The sequence below is a fragment of the Miniopterus natalensis genome, chromosome 3, assembly GCF_054644295.1.
Source record: "Miniopterus natalensis isolate mMinNat1 chromosome 3, mMinNat1.hap1, whole genome shotgun sequence".
NCBI classification, from domain to species: Eukaryota; Metazoa; Chordata; class Mammalia; order Chiroptera; family Miniopteridae; genus Miniopterus; species Miniopterus natalensis.
The window spans coordinates 3,523,463-3,539,368 of NC_142083.1; the positions used below are offsets into that span (position 1 = coordinate 3,523,463).

Below are 15,906 nucleotides of genomic sequence, written 5' to 3' on the forward strand. Positions count from 1 at the left end.
GCCGCTCGCTCGGGGACACCCTGTCCAGGACGGTGACGCATCTTTCACGGCACATGGGGGGGGGCAGTGGAAGGAGCTCAGGACCGCACTAAATGTTTCCACTGATGGCCCTTGAGTCCCAGCCCACTGACCCCGCACCCCATTAGTGGCCATCGCGCGGAACTGTCATTTCCAGGCAGCGAGGGCAGGCGCGGGATTCGTCCGGACGCGTCGCCCCAGCTGTCCCCGCGTCCCTCTCCCGGCCCCCGCACCTCGGGGCGGGACGGAGAGCGGGGGCGGCGGGTTTCCGCGGGTCCCCAGGCCCCGGCCGGGAGGGAGCGGAGTCGCGCGCCCCGGGGCGGGGGCACCGCGGCCACCAGGCCCCCGCCCTCCGCGGGCGTCCGCGGGCGCAGCGCGGGGCGGGAGCGCGGGCCGGGCGCGCGGCGGGGCCCAGGTGCCGGTGGCGCTGCGCCGGGCGCGCCGGGAGCGCCTCTCCGGCTGATCCCAGGGAGAGATAAGCCGCCGCCGGGCCACCGGCTCTGTCTAGACTCGCGACCTCACAAGTCAAGCGCCTTGTTTGGATTAGCGCTCCAGATCTGCCAACCTGGCGGGCTCCCGAGAGGCGGCCGGCGACGCCCCGGTCCCCCCGCGGACCGCCGCTGTCCCTGCTGTCGGGGACCCGGGAGCGCTCGCCGCGGGGCGCTCAGGCCGGTGCGGGTCCCCCGATGCCCCGCTCCCGGCCCCCAGCCCGGGTGCGCTCAGGCGGCCCGCCCGCCGGACGCGGGGGCGCAGCGGAGGGGGCCCTGGGCACCCGCCTCCCCGAGTTGCGCAGGTCCCCCGATCCTCAGGGAGCAGCGTCAACGCGCCCTTTTTGATCAAGCGAAGGGCTCCGGGGCCTGGAGAGGGGCCCCCCCCTCCCCGGGGGCTCTCGTGGGGCGCGGGGAGGGGCAGGTCGGGGCGCCTTTTCTCCCCACCTGGCCAAAAGCAGCCTCCCCCCCCCCCCGCACATGCCTCCCCCCAAATCCAGGCGTCCCCCAGGCGCGGAAAGGTGGCTTTTCTCTCCGGAGCGCTCAGCGTGCCCCTGCTTGGCGCTTTTGCAGAGGGACCAGCGCGCAGAAAGATTTGCAAAACAAATCTTCAGAATAAGAAGAAGAATCCAATAGTCTCAAGTGCAGCTGGGGAGGGGGGAGTGCCTTCTCCAAGGCACAGAACCTGGCTTCTTGGAGCCAACAGCCTAAGCGCCTGCAAAATTAAAGGCCCGGCGGTTGCGGGCTCAGGGCGAGCCCCGCGCCCCGCGCGCCCCGGGGGCCAGCGTCTCGTCTGCGCCCCAGCCCGAGGTGTGGGGAGACCCGCCGTCGGCGGCGCGGGCGCTGTGAAGTTTATGTTTGTGGCGCCTGGGCTCCCACAGCCATTCGGGGGCTCGCTCCGTTATCAAGAAAACAACAATCAGGACGGATCAGCAAACAGAATCGGCCGCCAGCGCCCCGAGTGAACGACTTGCATTTTGGTTTAAAGACACCGGCCCACACTGTACAGGTTAAATCGTTTTTATTTTCAATAGTCAAGAGGATTCAAGATTTGGGATCACTTTCGGAAGGAACACTTTTTTTTTTTTTTTTTTTTTTTTAATGAAAGCACAAAAACATTCCCTCCCCCCACCTTTCTCTCCCTGGAGCCCCCAAAGAAAATGGGACTCGCCCTGTTGTGATGTAACCTTTGACTGTTGATGAGCAGAGAGGCAGTAAATAGGAAACGACTAGAACTTGGGGGTAATTTGGATCAGGAATCTCCTTTACAGAAGGTGACTACCCTGAACTCTACAAATCAGGAAATAAGCACTTTCTGCTTAGTTTCCTTACATTAGGGGTGAGATTAAAAACCTTAACTGGCTGGGTTCCACCCAAACTGAGCTTTTCTGGTGGTTTGGATTGAGTTTTCACTTAAAAAAATAAATAAATAAAATGGAAAAGGCTAGGTAAATCCACATGGGACTTACAAGATATTTCAGTGAGAACGATCTCACATGGCTTAAAATTCAAGGTGCTAGGGAAATGCAAAGTACTTCTAGGTACCTTAAAAGCACATTGTCTTTCTGGCTGGAAGTCAAAAGGATAAGATAGACCGGAAAAGAGGTCATTAAGATCGGTTTAACAATCAGGGTGAACAGAGGTGTCTTTTAATATTGAATTCCGCAAACGTTGTGAACGGGTAAGGGGGTGCGCACACCCCCACGGAATCTCCAACCATCAGCAATGTTATTTCAGTGAAGACAAAAATACCGTCAAATATATGATTCTAACTGAGGAAGGACCTGTTTTTAATGGTAAGAAAAGCCGGGTCCATGTGACAGAGAGGAAAGGCTGCAATAGGCCACTGCTCTGAAACAATAGGGGGGAAATCCTGTCTGTAAGAGCCTGGATATTGATACGGATCCCCGACTTACGGGGAGGCCCTGGGCGTTTCAGCTGCATGACATCTTAGCTTGCAGAAGCTGCAGGAAATGAGTCATAATGTCCAGAAGGAAGAATTCAGAGTAATCAGGGGAGAAGGGATCGAAGATCATAGCAGACGGGAAGGATTTCATTAGAAGACACAGCTCGGAACTCAGCCTCCAGAGGTGGGCAGGGGGAAAGGGGAGCGCGCCCAGGAGATGGTTTGCAAACAAGGAGACGTTTCAGCTCCGCATCTAGAGCACATGCTGAGGAGTCTAGAAGGGAACACACCTTTCCTATGAATAATAAAAGAGCTAGAATGCTATCGACCCATCAATCCATTCTCAGCCATCGGGCAACAAACATCTTGAAGCCAGGGAGCGGAAGCCAAATCATTCATCATCACTCCCCCTCCCAAATTACGGTACTTAAATTCAAGCTGTGGACTTCAGAAGAGACTGACGTCTCTATATGTAAAACATCACCTCCTCCCCCATCCCCAGCCCTAATCTTAGAAATAAATGTCAGGATGATAAAGCGTCGCAAAGATGGGTGCCTGGAAGAAGAAGTCCCTCCGCTGCATTCAAACCCTAAATAAAGGTGTTTTGTTTCTCTCCATCTCCAGGTCCTGAGTTGTCAAAAGGGCCCACCAGAGGCCAGGGCTGGGGAAGGGCATTTAATGACCGGGGCTCTGGCGATCAGCAACTGCGCGTGCACCCTGGCACCAGTGTTCACGCCGGACCTGCTGTCCTGACAGCTGAGTTACTAGCAGTCCCGGGTGTGGTGAGGGAACCAGAAAGGCAGACAGAGTCAAGTCCACAGCAAGAAAGAGAGAAGGGAGGGAAAAGAAAAGGGGAGTGAGAAGGGAGACGGGGCTTCCCCACCACCACGGAGAAGATCTGGGTGAGATAAGACATAACTCCTGTTTTTCTCAACAGACTACAAAGCCATGATTACTGCGGCCGAATTATTACCCCTCTGTCAAGAATTAGACACAACAATCAAAGTAATCAACAGGCATGGCTAATGCACTGTAACGTTTTCAATGCAAAGTTTGTTTTCTCTCTGCCCCCACGTGAGAGCCTGTAATTAACCCGTTCTGTAGACCGATGATGCCAAACAAAAGCCTAATTGAGCCTCCTTTCCGTGACTTGCAAGCAGGTTTGGGAAGGGGGACAGCGAGCGACCTGGGGACCCAGGAGCCAGCCAGGGGCTGGTCTCCGCCCTGCTCCCTGGCAGGGGTCCGAGGGGCACAAGCCACAGGCACACGATTAGGGTACGTTTGCTTTCGTATTTTTTACAAGTTCTCAGATGTTTAAACCGGCATTACACTCGAGCACGTTCAAATGAATCCACTTTCTAAAGGGTCAAAGTATCAGGGGGGAGGGGGGCAGGTGGAACCCCAAATCCTAACTCGACACCCGCAAACCAAGCAGCAGCACTCAGAGGCCTGATTTTGGACAGGGCCACTTACCTGTCCCTGGGTGCAGGCTCGCACACAGGGACTGCTGCTAAACGCCAGGGGGACACGTGTTAGGGGGCAAGTCCTCGGGGCTTGCAGAGCTCGAGACCGGCCCCTATCCCATAAAAGGCGGATCCCCAACAGAGCCTCCCCGGCATGCTCAGACCCAGCCAGTCACCCCTCCAAGGTTTTTGGAATTGGCATTGGGGGAGAAGACAGGGGTGGGCGCGATTAGGAAACAAGTTGGGCACAGGGTGGGGGAGAGGCAAGAAGACACACAGGCTGGCTGGTCTGGGAATTGCTGAGAAAACTCTCTCCTCTCTGGGCCCCTTCTTCCTGCGCAAATAAAAAGGCATTTCTCAATCGGCTGACAGCCGCCACTGGTAAATAATGGTCATACCTCACTGGCGAGGCAGAAAGCCTCTCTTTTAGCAAGAGCTTATGCTTGAAATATGGGTCATTTCAACAGTCCTAAGCAGGAGACTTTGGTATAAAGAGAGCACTTACTCTAAGAAAATAAAATAGTGACTCAGAAACCAAAACCCATTTGAAGCAGGACCCTCTTTTTATTTGGGGTGGGGTGGGGGGGGGAGAGGGCAAGAAAAGAGACAGGAGGAAGGAAAGGTGGGGGGCCGGCAGGAGGACAGCATCTTATTGTCAAAAACCAGTAATATTATTACAGCTGAGAGCTAAAGGCTTCCCACCAGGGTTGGTCCCACTATTGCAAAGCAAACCGGCAAGCTCAGCCTCAACTATCGGTAGGGAAACACCGCAGGACCGTCCGTTTACCCCTCACATGCAGCACTTAATTTCAGACATTTTAACGGCTTACTTGTAAACATATAAAAGAGGGACCCTGGATCATCGCATGTATTTATTTATCTATGCCAAACGTTTATTAGTGAAATAGTCCTGAAGATATCATCCTACATATGGCGCTTTGATTTCACATATTTAAGAAAAAAAATGACAAAACACATAGAATTAGACATATAATTCAAAGACCACGGTACAACCTTTATCTTCTTTTTTTTTTTCTTTTTACTTCAGCAAACAAAAAAAAATGTCAAATGACATGAAAAGTGGCAAGTCTTCCGACAATAAATAATAAATTACTTTATAATTTTTGCAATGCAAGAGCAAACAAAAAAAAATGTTTCCTTTTTTTTTTTCCTCTTTATTTCCAGAGAGAGAGAGAAAGAGAGAGAGAGAGAGAAAACAGTCATTTTAACCAATAACTATACACATCTTTGGGGGGAAAGTTCTTGGACAGACACAAGTCAAACACAATCCCGAGACGCTTGTGGCAAAATAGAGGTAACCTTGTTGCAATGCTTTATAAGTTGGTTTTTAAATCTGAATTCAAAAACCTTTAAAGTCGCTTCAGACTTCTTGATAGAGGATGGATCTCAAAAAAAAAAAAAAACTAATAGAGGGAGCCGGGGGAGAGAGGGGCAAAAGGAAAAGAGAAACCAGCTACAGGACATGCTAAGAAACCCAGGACTTCAATGAACCCCTCGTTAAAGTCAACTGAAAACATCGCAAACCCACGCAGCTCCGCCTCCCTGAAAGGGCTCCTCCAGCCGAGGAGGCCGGTTTCTCCTGCGCCGGCTGCTCGCTGGGGCTCCCGCTGGGCCGGCCAAGGACCAACACAGAAACAGCACCGTTCAGGAAAGGACGCACTAGGAAATCTACTCCTGCTTCCCGCTAGATGTGCAGTGAAATGAAAAGCCTTTTTTTTTGAGATCCTTGAATATAAATCCTCTATGTTTTAAAAACGTCTTTTTTTTTTTTTTTCAGTACTCCTAAGGTCATTGGATAGCATATGTTGGGTTTGGGTTTCTCGTTTGTTGTTTGTTTTAATTCTAGTAAAATCCCATGATTGTCTTCACAGTGTTGCTACCATATTACCTTGTCATTAAAACAGACTTCGTGCATTTCATGGAGCATTCGTTTTCTCAACTCAGCTTTCACTGACTGGGTCGTTAAATACTTTTGTTTCGGAGTTCAGCGTTATAGTTTCCCACTGTCTCCAACGGGGAAGGAAAACAATACATCTGAGTGAATGTTCCTCAGGCCTCGATAGGACTGGCGACCATGCTGTTGGGTGTATCTGGGAGCTGAGAGGACATCGACGCCACTTCGCTGCCGGTGGAATTAGAGCCCGGGCCTCCTTCGGAAAAATTGACCTGCGTGGAAGGTTGAGAAATGAATAAAGCAGGCTTTGATCACGTTCACGAAAGGGTGATAAAGTCTTCCCGTGTATGTGTATATAAGTATCTGCGTGTGCAGACGGACAGATGTGTAGAGAGAGATATCCGGGTGTGTAATTCAATTTTTAACAGCCCTAAAGAAAGCCTAGAAAGAAAAGGAGTGGAGAAGAAATCCTCTCGCTTTCCCATCTTCCAAGAGAACTGTTTTAACTGAAGCGGAATTCCCAACATTGTGTTGCATTCAATTATTTAAGAACAAACATGCTTCCCACTGTAAAATGGCATCTCCTCTCTACCACGCATGCTCCAAAAAACACTGTCCTGCCAGCTACGTGCTGCCCTGGGAGCAGGCGAGGTCTCGTCTCCAGGCATCCAAGCCTCTCTTCTTGAGTTGGAAAATCCACACGCACGCTCAGGTCGCTCAGATGCTGGGACGGGCGATTCAGAGGCGGCTCCCATAACAATGATGAACTCCTCAGAGGGCTCACGGCCCGGGCCCCTTCCCTGTGGGTCCTGCAGGCTGTTGGCCTTTCTCTGTCTCTCTCTCTCTTTCCCTTTAAATCAGGCTCTTCCTCCCGAGAGGAGACCCATATATTATAACGTCATCGCATTATAAATATCTGGCTCCTCTTGAGCTGAGAAAGTCCTGTGTTGCTGTTGTCAAGATCCTTCCCTACCCAGCCTCCTGCTTGGTTCCCACTTCCTTCTGCTCACATCTGTCATAAAGGTTCAGGAGCGGCCCGGCACCCTCCCCTGCCTGCCTTCTAGGATCCAGGTTTCACTCAAATAACTCAGAAGATTGACCTGATTTGAAAATAAGTTATTTTTCCCAATTCCAGAGTCTACCTTCCTTTCTACCCTGTTAAACTTTCCCATTGGGAGGTCAAGGGACTTCTTAAATTTTCCTAGACTGGCCCACTTGCAAACAGAAACCTGGGCCAGCCAGGCCTTTGTAATCAACCACTGACTGGCCCATTACCTACCTGCTACCACCTAGGACAAAAAGGCCCTCCAGGTAAACGTGAGGGTAAAACGCTAACCTCAACTAAACCTTTATTTCCAAGGAGAGGAACATGTTTTTAGGATAGATCTAGCGTTATACAGCAAGATTTTCTAGGGCTGTTTACAAGTTAAGAAGAGAATCTTACGTGAACATAGTATCACAAAGGACATATTTAATCATCTCATTTATCTGGACTCTTAGCCTTTTGTCGGCAAAAGGTGAGTTCATTTTCTCTTTTCCGGATGTGTAAAGCATATTAATACTAAACAGATTTTCACGTGTTATCTCTCTGATTGGTAGAACTCATGTTCCTTTTGCTACACACATGCTCTACAGCATGTCATTATGTATGAAATTTGAACTCGTTCACACACTTAAAAATGTTTAAGCAGCCCTACACTTTAGATTAAGACAGTCCCAGAAAGGGACATAGTAACAAAAAAGTATCAATCATGTCTTTGAATAATAACTAAGATCTTTCTTGATATACCTGAAACCAGCACCGGACAGATGCCTGCGGCCCACGGATAATGGCATTGATTACGCAGGTTCACATCATTACAATTGACTTAGGCCCTTAAACGCACCATTCCCCAGGAGCTGAGGCGGGAGGAAATTCACTAACTGCTGATTAAAATGTCAAGGTGCTCTCTAAAGTCCCTTCTCACTCTGGAGTCTAAGGCACAATTTGGCAACCCTGTCGGCTTCCCAGGCACGTCTACTTTGTTAGGCACCTTGAAGTTAATCCATCAGAGCAGGGCTGACAGAAAATGCAGCCAATGTGGTCAAATGATGAACTCTCATAAAAGGGACTCGCAGGAGGTTTGTTTTCCTTTGGAGCTGCCTCCGACTCTTCACCACCCGGCCCTCATCTCTGCCCAACCCTGGGGCCTGGGAGGCACCCGCCCCCCACAGAATCCCTTAAACCAGAACCTCCTTCCCGGTGGAGATTCAGCCCCTCACTCTGGGAGCTGACACTTACCAGTTGCTGAAAAGCAGGCTGATCTATGTCACTCTGCAAGGCAAAGTCACTCAGTACTTTCCAAGGTGGCTGGTAACTCTGCACCTCCACGGGGTTTGCCTGTAAGCCTCCGTCGTGTCTCTCGGGACTGGCAGCCACCATGGGCGTTCCTGTCATCCCCTGGATATTCTGCGAAGAGCCCCCCCACCCAGTCCCAACATGTTAATGAGCAAACTCCCTCCCTCCATTGTCTGCACAGGCTAAACAAATATGCCCAGGTATTATCTTATCTATATGGCGGCCTTTATTGACTCTGTTAATCTGCTCTGCGTATGGATATTAGCAGGAGTTCGGGTTTCTTTTACTGCGTTTTGTTTTTCTGCTTCCGTGGGCTGGACTCTTAGGTCGGCTTGGACCTCATTAAACCAAATTCTACTACGACTTTCTTCTTTCTTTCCCTTACTCTCACGGCTTATCCCAGTTCCTCCTGACGCATCCCAGGCCACGGAGAGCTCAGGCAGGATGGGCCTCCATTCAGCTCTAGACTGGGCAGTTTCAGTTAGATTTTCACTTAGATTTTTCTCCAGGCGGCTCTCCCTGCGGGGCCAACCCCCATCCTCAAGCCTTGGGGTCTGGTGCCTATTGTGCTGTTAAGCACTAACCAACTTAGAAAGTGCCCTGGCCCAGGCTTGGCCAGCCTGCCAAGTTTAATGACAGGGGGTTTTATGGCATTTAAAAATAGGGCCAAAGCAGTAAAAAGCAAAAGGGGGGAAAAAAGGAACTCTTCAGGTTAATTTAACCAGAAGGCCTGTGGGGTGGGTGCTGCTGTGGGTGGGTAATACTGCCAGGGGCCTGACATCTCTGGAGGCCTGGGCTTGACCTTGAGCTGAGAGTGCTCTGTTTTTGCGGATCACCTTGGGGGACCTCACAGGCCTCAAGGTGTTGCAGAAGCCCTAGCCAGGCGTGGGGTGGGAGACTGGGGACCCCAGGGTGACCCCCCCAAACCCTGGATATCATAGGAGGCCAAGTCCCTGTCCCGCCCTCCTCTCCAGTCCAGGGGGAGCTGAGGGCCTGAATGTCAAAACCAGAGCCAGGCCTTGCTGAGCCTGCCCACGGAGGGGTCGCTGCGCGGGTGGGGGCGATGCTGAAGCGCAGGAGCCCACCCACGCAGGCCGGGGCCGCGGGCGGCCGCTGGCACCAGCAGAAGCGCCCCTGCCCGCACCACACACGGGCCAGGCAGGTCCCGGGTTGCGCCTCTCCGGGCCTGGGTGCGGGTGAGGCTCCTGCTCCGCGGCTGGAGGGAAGCCGCCCGCGCGCCACCTGGGCGGCCGGCGGGCACCTGGGCGCGCCCCTGCTCCCCGCGGTCCCCGCACTCACGGTTTTGTCATTGGGCTGCTGCTGCTGCAGCTGCTTCATCATGATGCTCCGCTTCTTGTCCTTGCACCGCTTGTTTTGAAACCAGACCCGGATCACGCGGGGGCTCAGGCCCGTCATCTCCACCAGCTGCTCCTTCATGAGCGCGTCGGGCCGCGGGTTGGCGGCGTAGCAGGTCCGCAGGGTGTGCAGCTGCTTCTCGTTGAGCACGGTCCGCACGCGCGTGGTCTTCTCGGGCTGCTTGTGGACGTGGGGCCGCAGGGCCGGCTGCCGCGCGGAGATGGGCTCGGCTGCGGGCAAGGGGCGCTGTGAGCGCGGGGAGCCGGCGCCGGTGCGCGCCGCTCGGGGACCACGGCTGAGCTCTGCAGCCGCCACAAAGCGGGGCCGGCAGAGGCAGAATGAGGTCTCGCTCTCCAGTCTCAGAGGTCAAAACGGAGTAAAGCGCCCGGGGACCCTGCCGCGGCCCCTGCTCTGTCAACACAAAGGGGCGCGCGTCCCCAAGCCTGTCCCCCTGCTCGCAGCAGGGCTGGCCTCTTTCAGCGCCGTTTCTCCGCCCTCCTGGCCTTTCCTAGTGTCCAGACTGGGCCCAGGTCACACCAAGTGCCCCCTCCCTCCACCTCTGGGCCCTTGGGCGAAGGTCACAGAGGGTACCCGGGAAGGTAAGGCAGAGCACCCCAGTGACAGCCGGAGCCTCTGCACCAGCCAGGACGTCTGCGACAGGCAGGCCCAGGAGCATTCTGCCAGGAAGCCTTGAACTTCGGTCTCCTCGGGCCTCTCCTGTCAAGGGGCTCGAGAAATTGGGTATTTTGGCCACCTCTCCAGTCCTTGATCTGTCTTAGGACTGAATCTACCTGGATGCTCCTGAAACGGGCTGACCCCCCCCCCCCCCCCCCAAGCAAAGGAAAACTGAAACTCTGCTGAGCAGCGGGGGATCCAGATAAGGCCAGCTGGGAAGTGTCTGTCTCCTGACTCGGTCCCAAGGCTCCGGCCTCCAACGTGTTTCCCCACAAGCAGACCACAGGTAGCACTGAACAGAAGCTGCCCCCCTCTGGCTCTGCCCCCCTCCCTGCCCCCACGCAAGCAAGTCACAAATCCCCCCCTCAGGCAGGACTCAGGGCTGCGAGCAGGCAGGGGGGTGAGCCGCAGCTTCCCGGCCAGGGTTTAGTGGGAACTGATCCTCTGAAAGCGCTCGGGGCAGATCCCTTCATGACCGGAAGGCAGGGCTGGAAACAGCGTCTGTCTCCTCTCCCCGGGGCGCCCCCCCCCAGGCCCACCTTGCTGTTTCCACCCTCCTTCCCGGGGAAAGGCTCTCTGATCTGTAGGGTACAAATCCCACACCTTCCAGGACCCCCTAGGGTCAGGTCAACACCTTATGGGGTCAATTTAGTGTTACAGCCACAGGCCCGAAGATGAAATTCTCACCAAATCACTTAGAATGAATGGTTTAAAGAGGCAGGCTCCCTTTAAAAGGCAATTACTGCAGATTAGCTTGTTGACAGTTTTAAATTACAGCTCCGTGCAAGGGCCTGCAGCTACTAAGACTGCCTCTTTTCACGTTCATTTTCTCACAAAAGGATAAAAGTAAATTTTGAAAACGGTTGGGAGTGCGGGGCAGTTGGCAAGGAAAAGGGATTTGAGAGGCGAGGTGACTTAAGGCCACCGAAACTTCCTTCACTGGGTTAAGGGAGGAAGCTCGGGAGGCCCAGGGCTCCACCCCTTTAATTAGGCGGCGGGAGCTGCGGCCCGTCCGCGGCGAGCCCCGGCCCGAAGGCCAAGGTGAGCCCGGGCGCTCCGGGGGCGCGTGTCCACATGCGTGCGCGCGCGGGGCACATTCGTGTGCGCCCACTTTAGACACGCAGACCTCCAAGAGGAAAGGGGACCGGGAGCGCCCTGAACCTTCTTGCTGCCGGAGCGAAACCCTGCTAACTGCACCCGCTGCGCCTCCGTTCACAGCCCCGTGGCGACCCGGCCGCGCGCGCAGGGGCGCCTGCCTCCCGAGCCGGCCTCCCTCCGGGCCCCAGGAGTACCTGCCATCTGCAGCGGCCGCGCGGGGTGCAGGGGGCTGAGCGGGTCGCCCGCGCCCAGGCTGGCCCTCTCCACCACGTCGTGGTCGGCGCGGCAGAAGAGCCCGTCCTCACGCAGCGCGAACTCGTCCCCGGGGATGAGCTGGCGGCTGCAGGCCACGCAGCGGAAACACTCGATGTGGTACACCTTGGAGCGGGCGCGCATCACGAAGTCGTTCTTGCTGAAGCCGATGCTGCACTTGGCGCATTTGATCCCGTACAACCTGCGCGAGGGGGCCGGGCACGGCCGGGCCGGGAGGGAGCGGGAGAGAAGCACAGGGACAGCGGTCACTTTGGGGCGGACACTGCCCGGCCAGAGACCGCCCGCCGACTACCCGGCCACAAGGCCCCAGCCACCGAAATCGGCATGAAACGGACCAGCTGGGAAAGAAGAACAGACTTGGTTAGGTCTCGCCCCCTCGCCCTCTCTCTCCCCCCTCTCCTTCTGAACCTCTGCATCTCCGTGGTACCTCTGGGTTCACGCGTCCACGCCAAGGACAAACGTCTGATGGGCTCTGTAACCTGGGCCGGGCTGGAGCGATCAGTCACAGACCCGCAGCCACCGGCCCCACACTTTCTAGAAATGCCTCTAAACCTGCAGCCAAAAGTCCTCCATCCAAGAGAAACAGACACCGTCACCCCGCTCGGGGTGCACACACGCAGAAACGCACAAGCAGAACAAAATGAAACCCGAGGGTTTCGGATCCATGCTCCGCAAGTCCCCTGCAATTTCTCCGGAACTAAAGACTTCTCCGCGGGCAACAATGTTAACACAAAGTTTCCTCTGCAGTCTTCCTTTCATTATTATTTTCCAGAATCTGCTTCTGCTCCCCGCAATCCTTTTACAGGGGCTGAAGCATCTACCTCGATTTCAGTTTACTTGAGAGTCATGACCAGCCAGAAAAATGAAAGAAAAAAACAAACCACCACTTCTAAGGTCTTCCTCACTGCTGACCTTTCCTTTGTAGGTTCCTTCTCAGCAGTGCTGGGCCCTGTCGGTGTATCAGTAATAACAGAAGCTGGGGCATTGCTACAAAAAGACCTACAGAAAGCGGGGAGGGGGGGCACCTCACTTCCCCAAGGGGAGAAAGGCACTGGGAAATCTAAAGGATCTCTCTGTTCAGCTTTTACAAGTACAGGATTTCAAAGGGGCCAGCGCAGGCACACACACACACACACACACACACACACACACAGAGGAGCTGAGAGAGAGAGTGGAGAGAGAAAGGTAGAAGCAATTGGCTCCTTCTACAAAGGAGTATCCAGAATTAGGCACACGCAGGTCTGTATGCAACTGAGCAAAACACTATCTCCACGGGAGTAAAGATACTGCTCCTGGAGGTGCGAAGTGAGCTCGCCCTCTCCAGAGTCTCCAGTTCACACACCGATCGAGTAAACAATGAAAAAGGCTCATTTGTCAGAGGTTAGAGGTAGATTCAAAAGTTTTGCCTCCCTCCGCCTACTCCGTGTGAGATCTGCCATTTCATAGGATGAGGGCTTTACCTTGCCGGTGACCAAACAATTTGGAAAACCCCTCCCCCTTCCCCGTCCCCCCTTCCCCATGTCCTCCCACTCTCCCCCCACCTCCATCAAAGAATTCCTAAACTTATTTTTGTGCACTGTTCAGTGGGATCTATCAAGATTCTACTCTTCCACTTCACGATTTAAAAATAAGAATAAAAAAATCCTGGGCACTAAGTGAGCAGGGGAAAATTGTTAAGTGCATACTTAAATCCTGACTAAACTTTAAATAATTTCTCAGCTCCAGAAACTCCAAGACTTACAAAAGCTATTTTCTAGTTAATGGCCACCAGAGAATTTAAAAAAAATATATATATATATATATTTTGCTATTTTTAACATAATATCTGTTTTGCTATTGCAACAATAAAATTTTCTTTAGAAATTCAACTGGCTTCCTAAGGCATGAGATGAAGTTTCTCACACATACATACACGGGTCAGAGAAAATACCAGATTAGCAAAGCATAAAGTTTAGACGCAGAATAAACTGAAAGGAAAAAAAAAAAGTTCCTTATGTGGTTTTAGTCTTGTCAGTATGGGCAATTCCCTCATTTTATCAGTTACCAGATTTTAATGTGAGAAAGGAAGCTGTTCAATTATCTAAATATACCAATTGTTCGTAGACCGCTGATGGGCAATTTGATCTGTTCTGTCTAATTCATCAGCTCCGATAAGATAAGAAAGAAAAGACAGTCGGATGTCACCAAAGGGTTAATATTTGAAAAGATTAAATTTCCGGTCTTTTTGCAGGGGATATTCGGGTTGGTTTTTAAATTTTCCAGGTAGAAACTCTTAGCCTAAAAGTAAAAGGCTATTTTCTCCTTCAAAAACGCACGTTTGGGTCAAACTTTTATTTCGCCCATTCCATCGACATCTCCAGAGAATTTGTTAAGGTACTAAGGAAACACCGAAGTACAGTAAATCTATAGAAAAGGCACACACTGCGTGATACGACAAAAACCAGCCTTTTTAAAATTCAAGAAACCCCCAATTATCCATCTGTAAAATGTCTTGTTTGTTTGTTTTGGAAGAGGGAGGGTCACAAAGAAAAACAATCTGAGCACCACAGATTCCAGGAGCAAGGAAACAAGCTTCGGTAACCACACGATTTACGAAAACCACCATCAAATATTGCAGGGTGTTTTTTTTTGGTGGTGGTTTTTTCTCCCCCCCTCTCTCTAAAAAGTGAGATAAACAGCATAGTTTAATTTATGGAATAGGCGTCAGGGTCAACTTCTGCTTGCCAGACCCCACTCGGGCAAACTTGGCAAAAAGGCAGAGTCCCACCAAATCATAAAGGAGGCGCGGGAGAGCCAGGGCCGCCCGCAGAGGGAGGGAAGCGGCAGGTGAGGCCGTACCTGATATAGTCTCTCTTACAGTAGGTTTTCCCATCCCGCACAAAGCACGTACAGCTCTCGTCCAAATACTGATTACACTCCGCGCATTTCAAACACGCCGCGTGCCATTCCAAATCCGGAGAAACCCGCAGAATGTACTGGTCGTGGATTTGATTGCCGCAACCAACACATAGGGAAATCAGACGTTTTTCTGAAATGAAAATAAATACATGATTGACTCACCGTTTACTTCCTACAGAGATAAACACACTTTTAGTGTCGTTCTCTTACGGGGCGTACTCTGGGAGGTTTCTCTCTCTCCCCCCCCCCCTTTTCTTCTCTCTTTTTCCTTAAAGAGTATTGCACTTTGGAATGGTAATTGAAGTGTGCCATCAAAACCCTGACTCACTGCAAAAAAGGAGGTGGAATATATGTAAAATGCAGATTTGAACAGTCGACATTTGTAAGCCTAGCACACAATCAAGCCCGTGCACTTTTGTATTTTCTTTTATCCCTCCCTCCGCCTCTCCGCCGTGTAACCGCCGGCAAAGACGTGGATAAGTCAAGTCAAAGAAAAGGTTTTGACTAGCGGCGCCGGGTGAACGCGGGGATGCCTGTTTTCCACGAGGCACGCTCTCCAACGGTACCTAGGGCTGGATATCGTTAGCACGAGCACACATCAACACAGTTGTCACTCGCTCTGCTTTGCAAGTCTAATGCTACTTCCCACCGCCGGGTATTGTACGTGCAGGCAGCCCTTTGCAACATTGTATCCTTCTCGGAGAGCTCGGGATTCCCGGGGAGGAAACCACCCCTGGGCAGCCGCGGGCCGGGGCTTCGCAGGGCGCACAGGCGAATTCAAACGCAAGGTACGACCAGTTTCCCGAGGACCAGAACCCACGGCAAAGCATGCAGGCGTGGCGGCGGCAGCAAAGGCCACCTTCCCGGTCCCCTCTCTCTCTCCTCTCTCTCTCTCTGTCTCTGTCTCTCCAGGCAATGGCTCCAACTCCGAAGAGCCCTGGGCACCCGTGCCTGAGAGCGACCCCCGCGCAGACCAGCACACCGAGCGAGCCCCACAAGGTAAAAGAGCCTCTTACTTTTTGGTGGATCTCCCATGTCTCCCATATCGGTAAGAGGGAGTAATGTCCACAGTGAAATGGTGGTTGTACGGTTGGTGAACAGCCCACAGGCAGGATGCTGGAGCTGTGGCCTGAGTGGGAGGCAGTGGCCCGGGGGCCGCCGGCGCTGAGCGAGCCGCTGCCCGGCCGCGCCGCGCCCTCGCGCGTCGGGAGTCCCAGCGGAGCGGGCGGAGCTGGCGGAGCGGCGGCGCTGCGGCGGCGGCGGACTCGGGCGGCTCGGGCGCCTCTCTCCCTTATCTCTTACTCAAACTTCTCTGCTCCAACTCAGCTCCATCGCCATTGGTCTGACGCAGCGCGCGGGGACGTCAGGCGAGCGCCGCGCCCATTGGCTGCGGGGCGCGCGGCGCAGCTGTTCTGATTATCATATTTCAGCCCCGCCGCGGCCGTGCGCCACTGGCCGCGCGGCGAGCCCGCGGCGGA

The 15,906-nt window shown here is 53.3% G+C and overlaps 1 protein-coding gene across 1 annotated transcript; it reads right to left on the reverse strand.

Annotated features, from left to right (window-relative positions):
- Positions 1 to 5,296: 5,296 nt before the first annotated feature.
- On the reverse strand, positions 5,297 to 15,560 carry ISL1 (ISL LIM homeobox 1). The gene is made up of 6 exons (XM_016198694.2): positions 15,445 to 15,560; positions 14,369 to 14,558; positions 11,452 to 11,711; positions 9,428 to 9,714; positions 8,072 to 8,239; positions 5,297 to 6,062 (listed from the first exon to the last, which is right to left on the reverse strand). Exons 1-6 carry the CDS (start codon positions 15,470 to 15,472, stop codon positions 5,946 to 5,948), a joined length of 1,050 nt encoding a protein of 349 aa, XP_016054180.1. The 5' UTR covers positions 15,473 to 15,560; the 3' UTR covers positions 5,297 to 5,945.
- Positions 15,561 to 15,906: the final 346 nt, after the last annotated feature.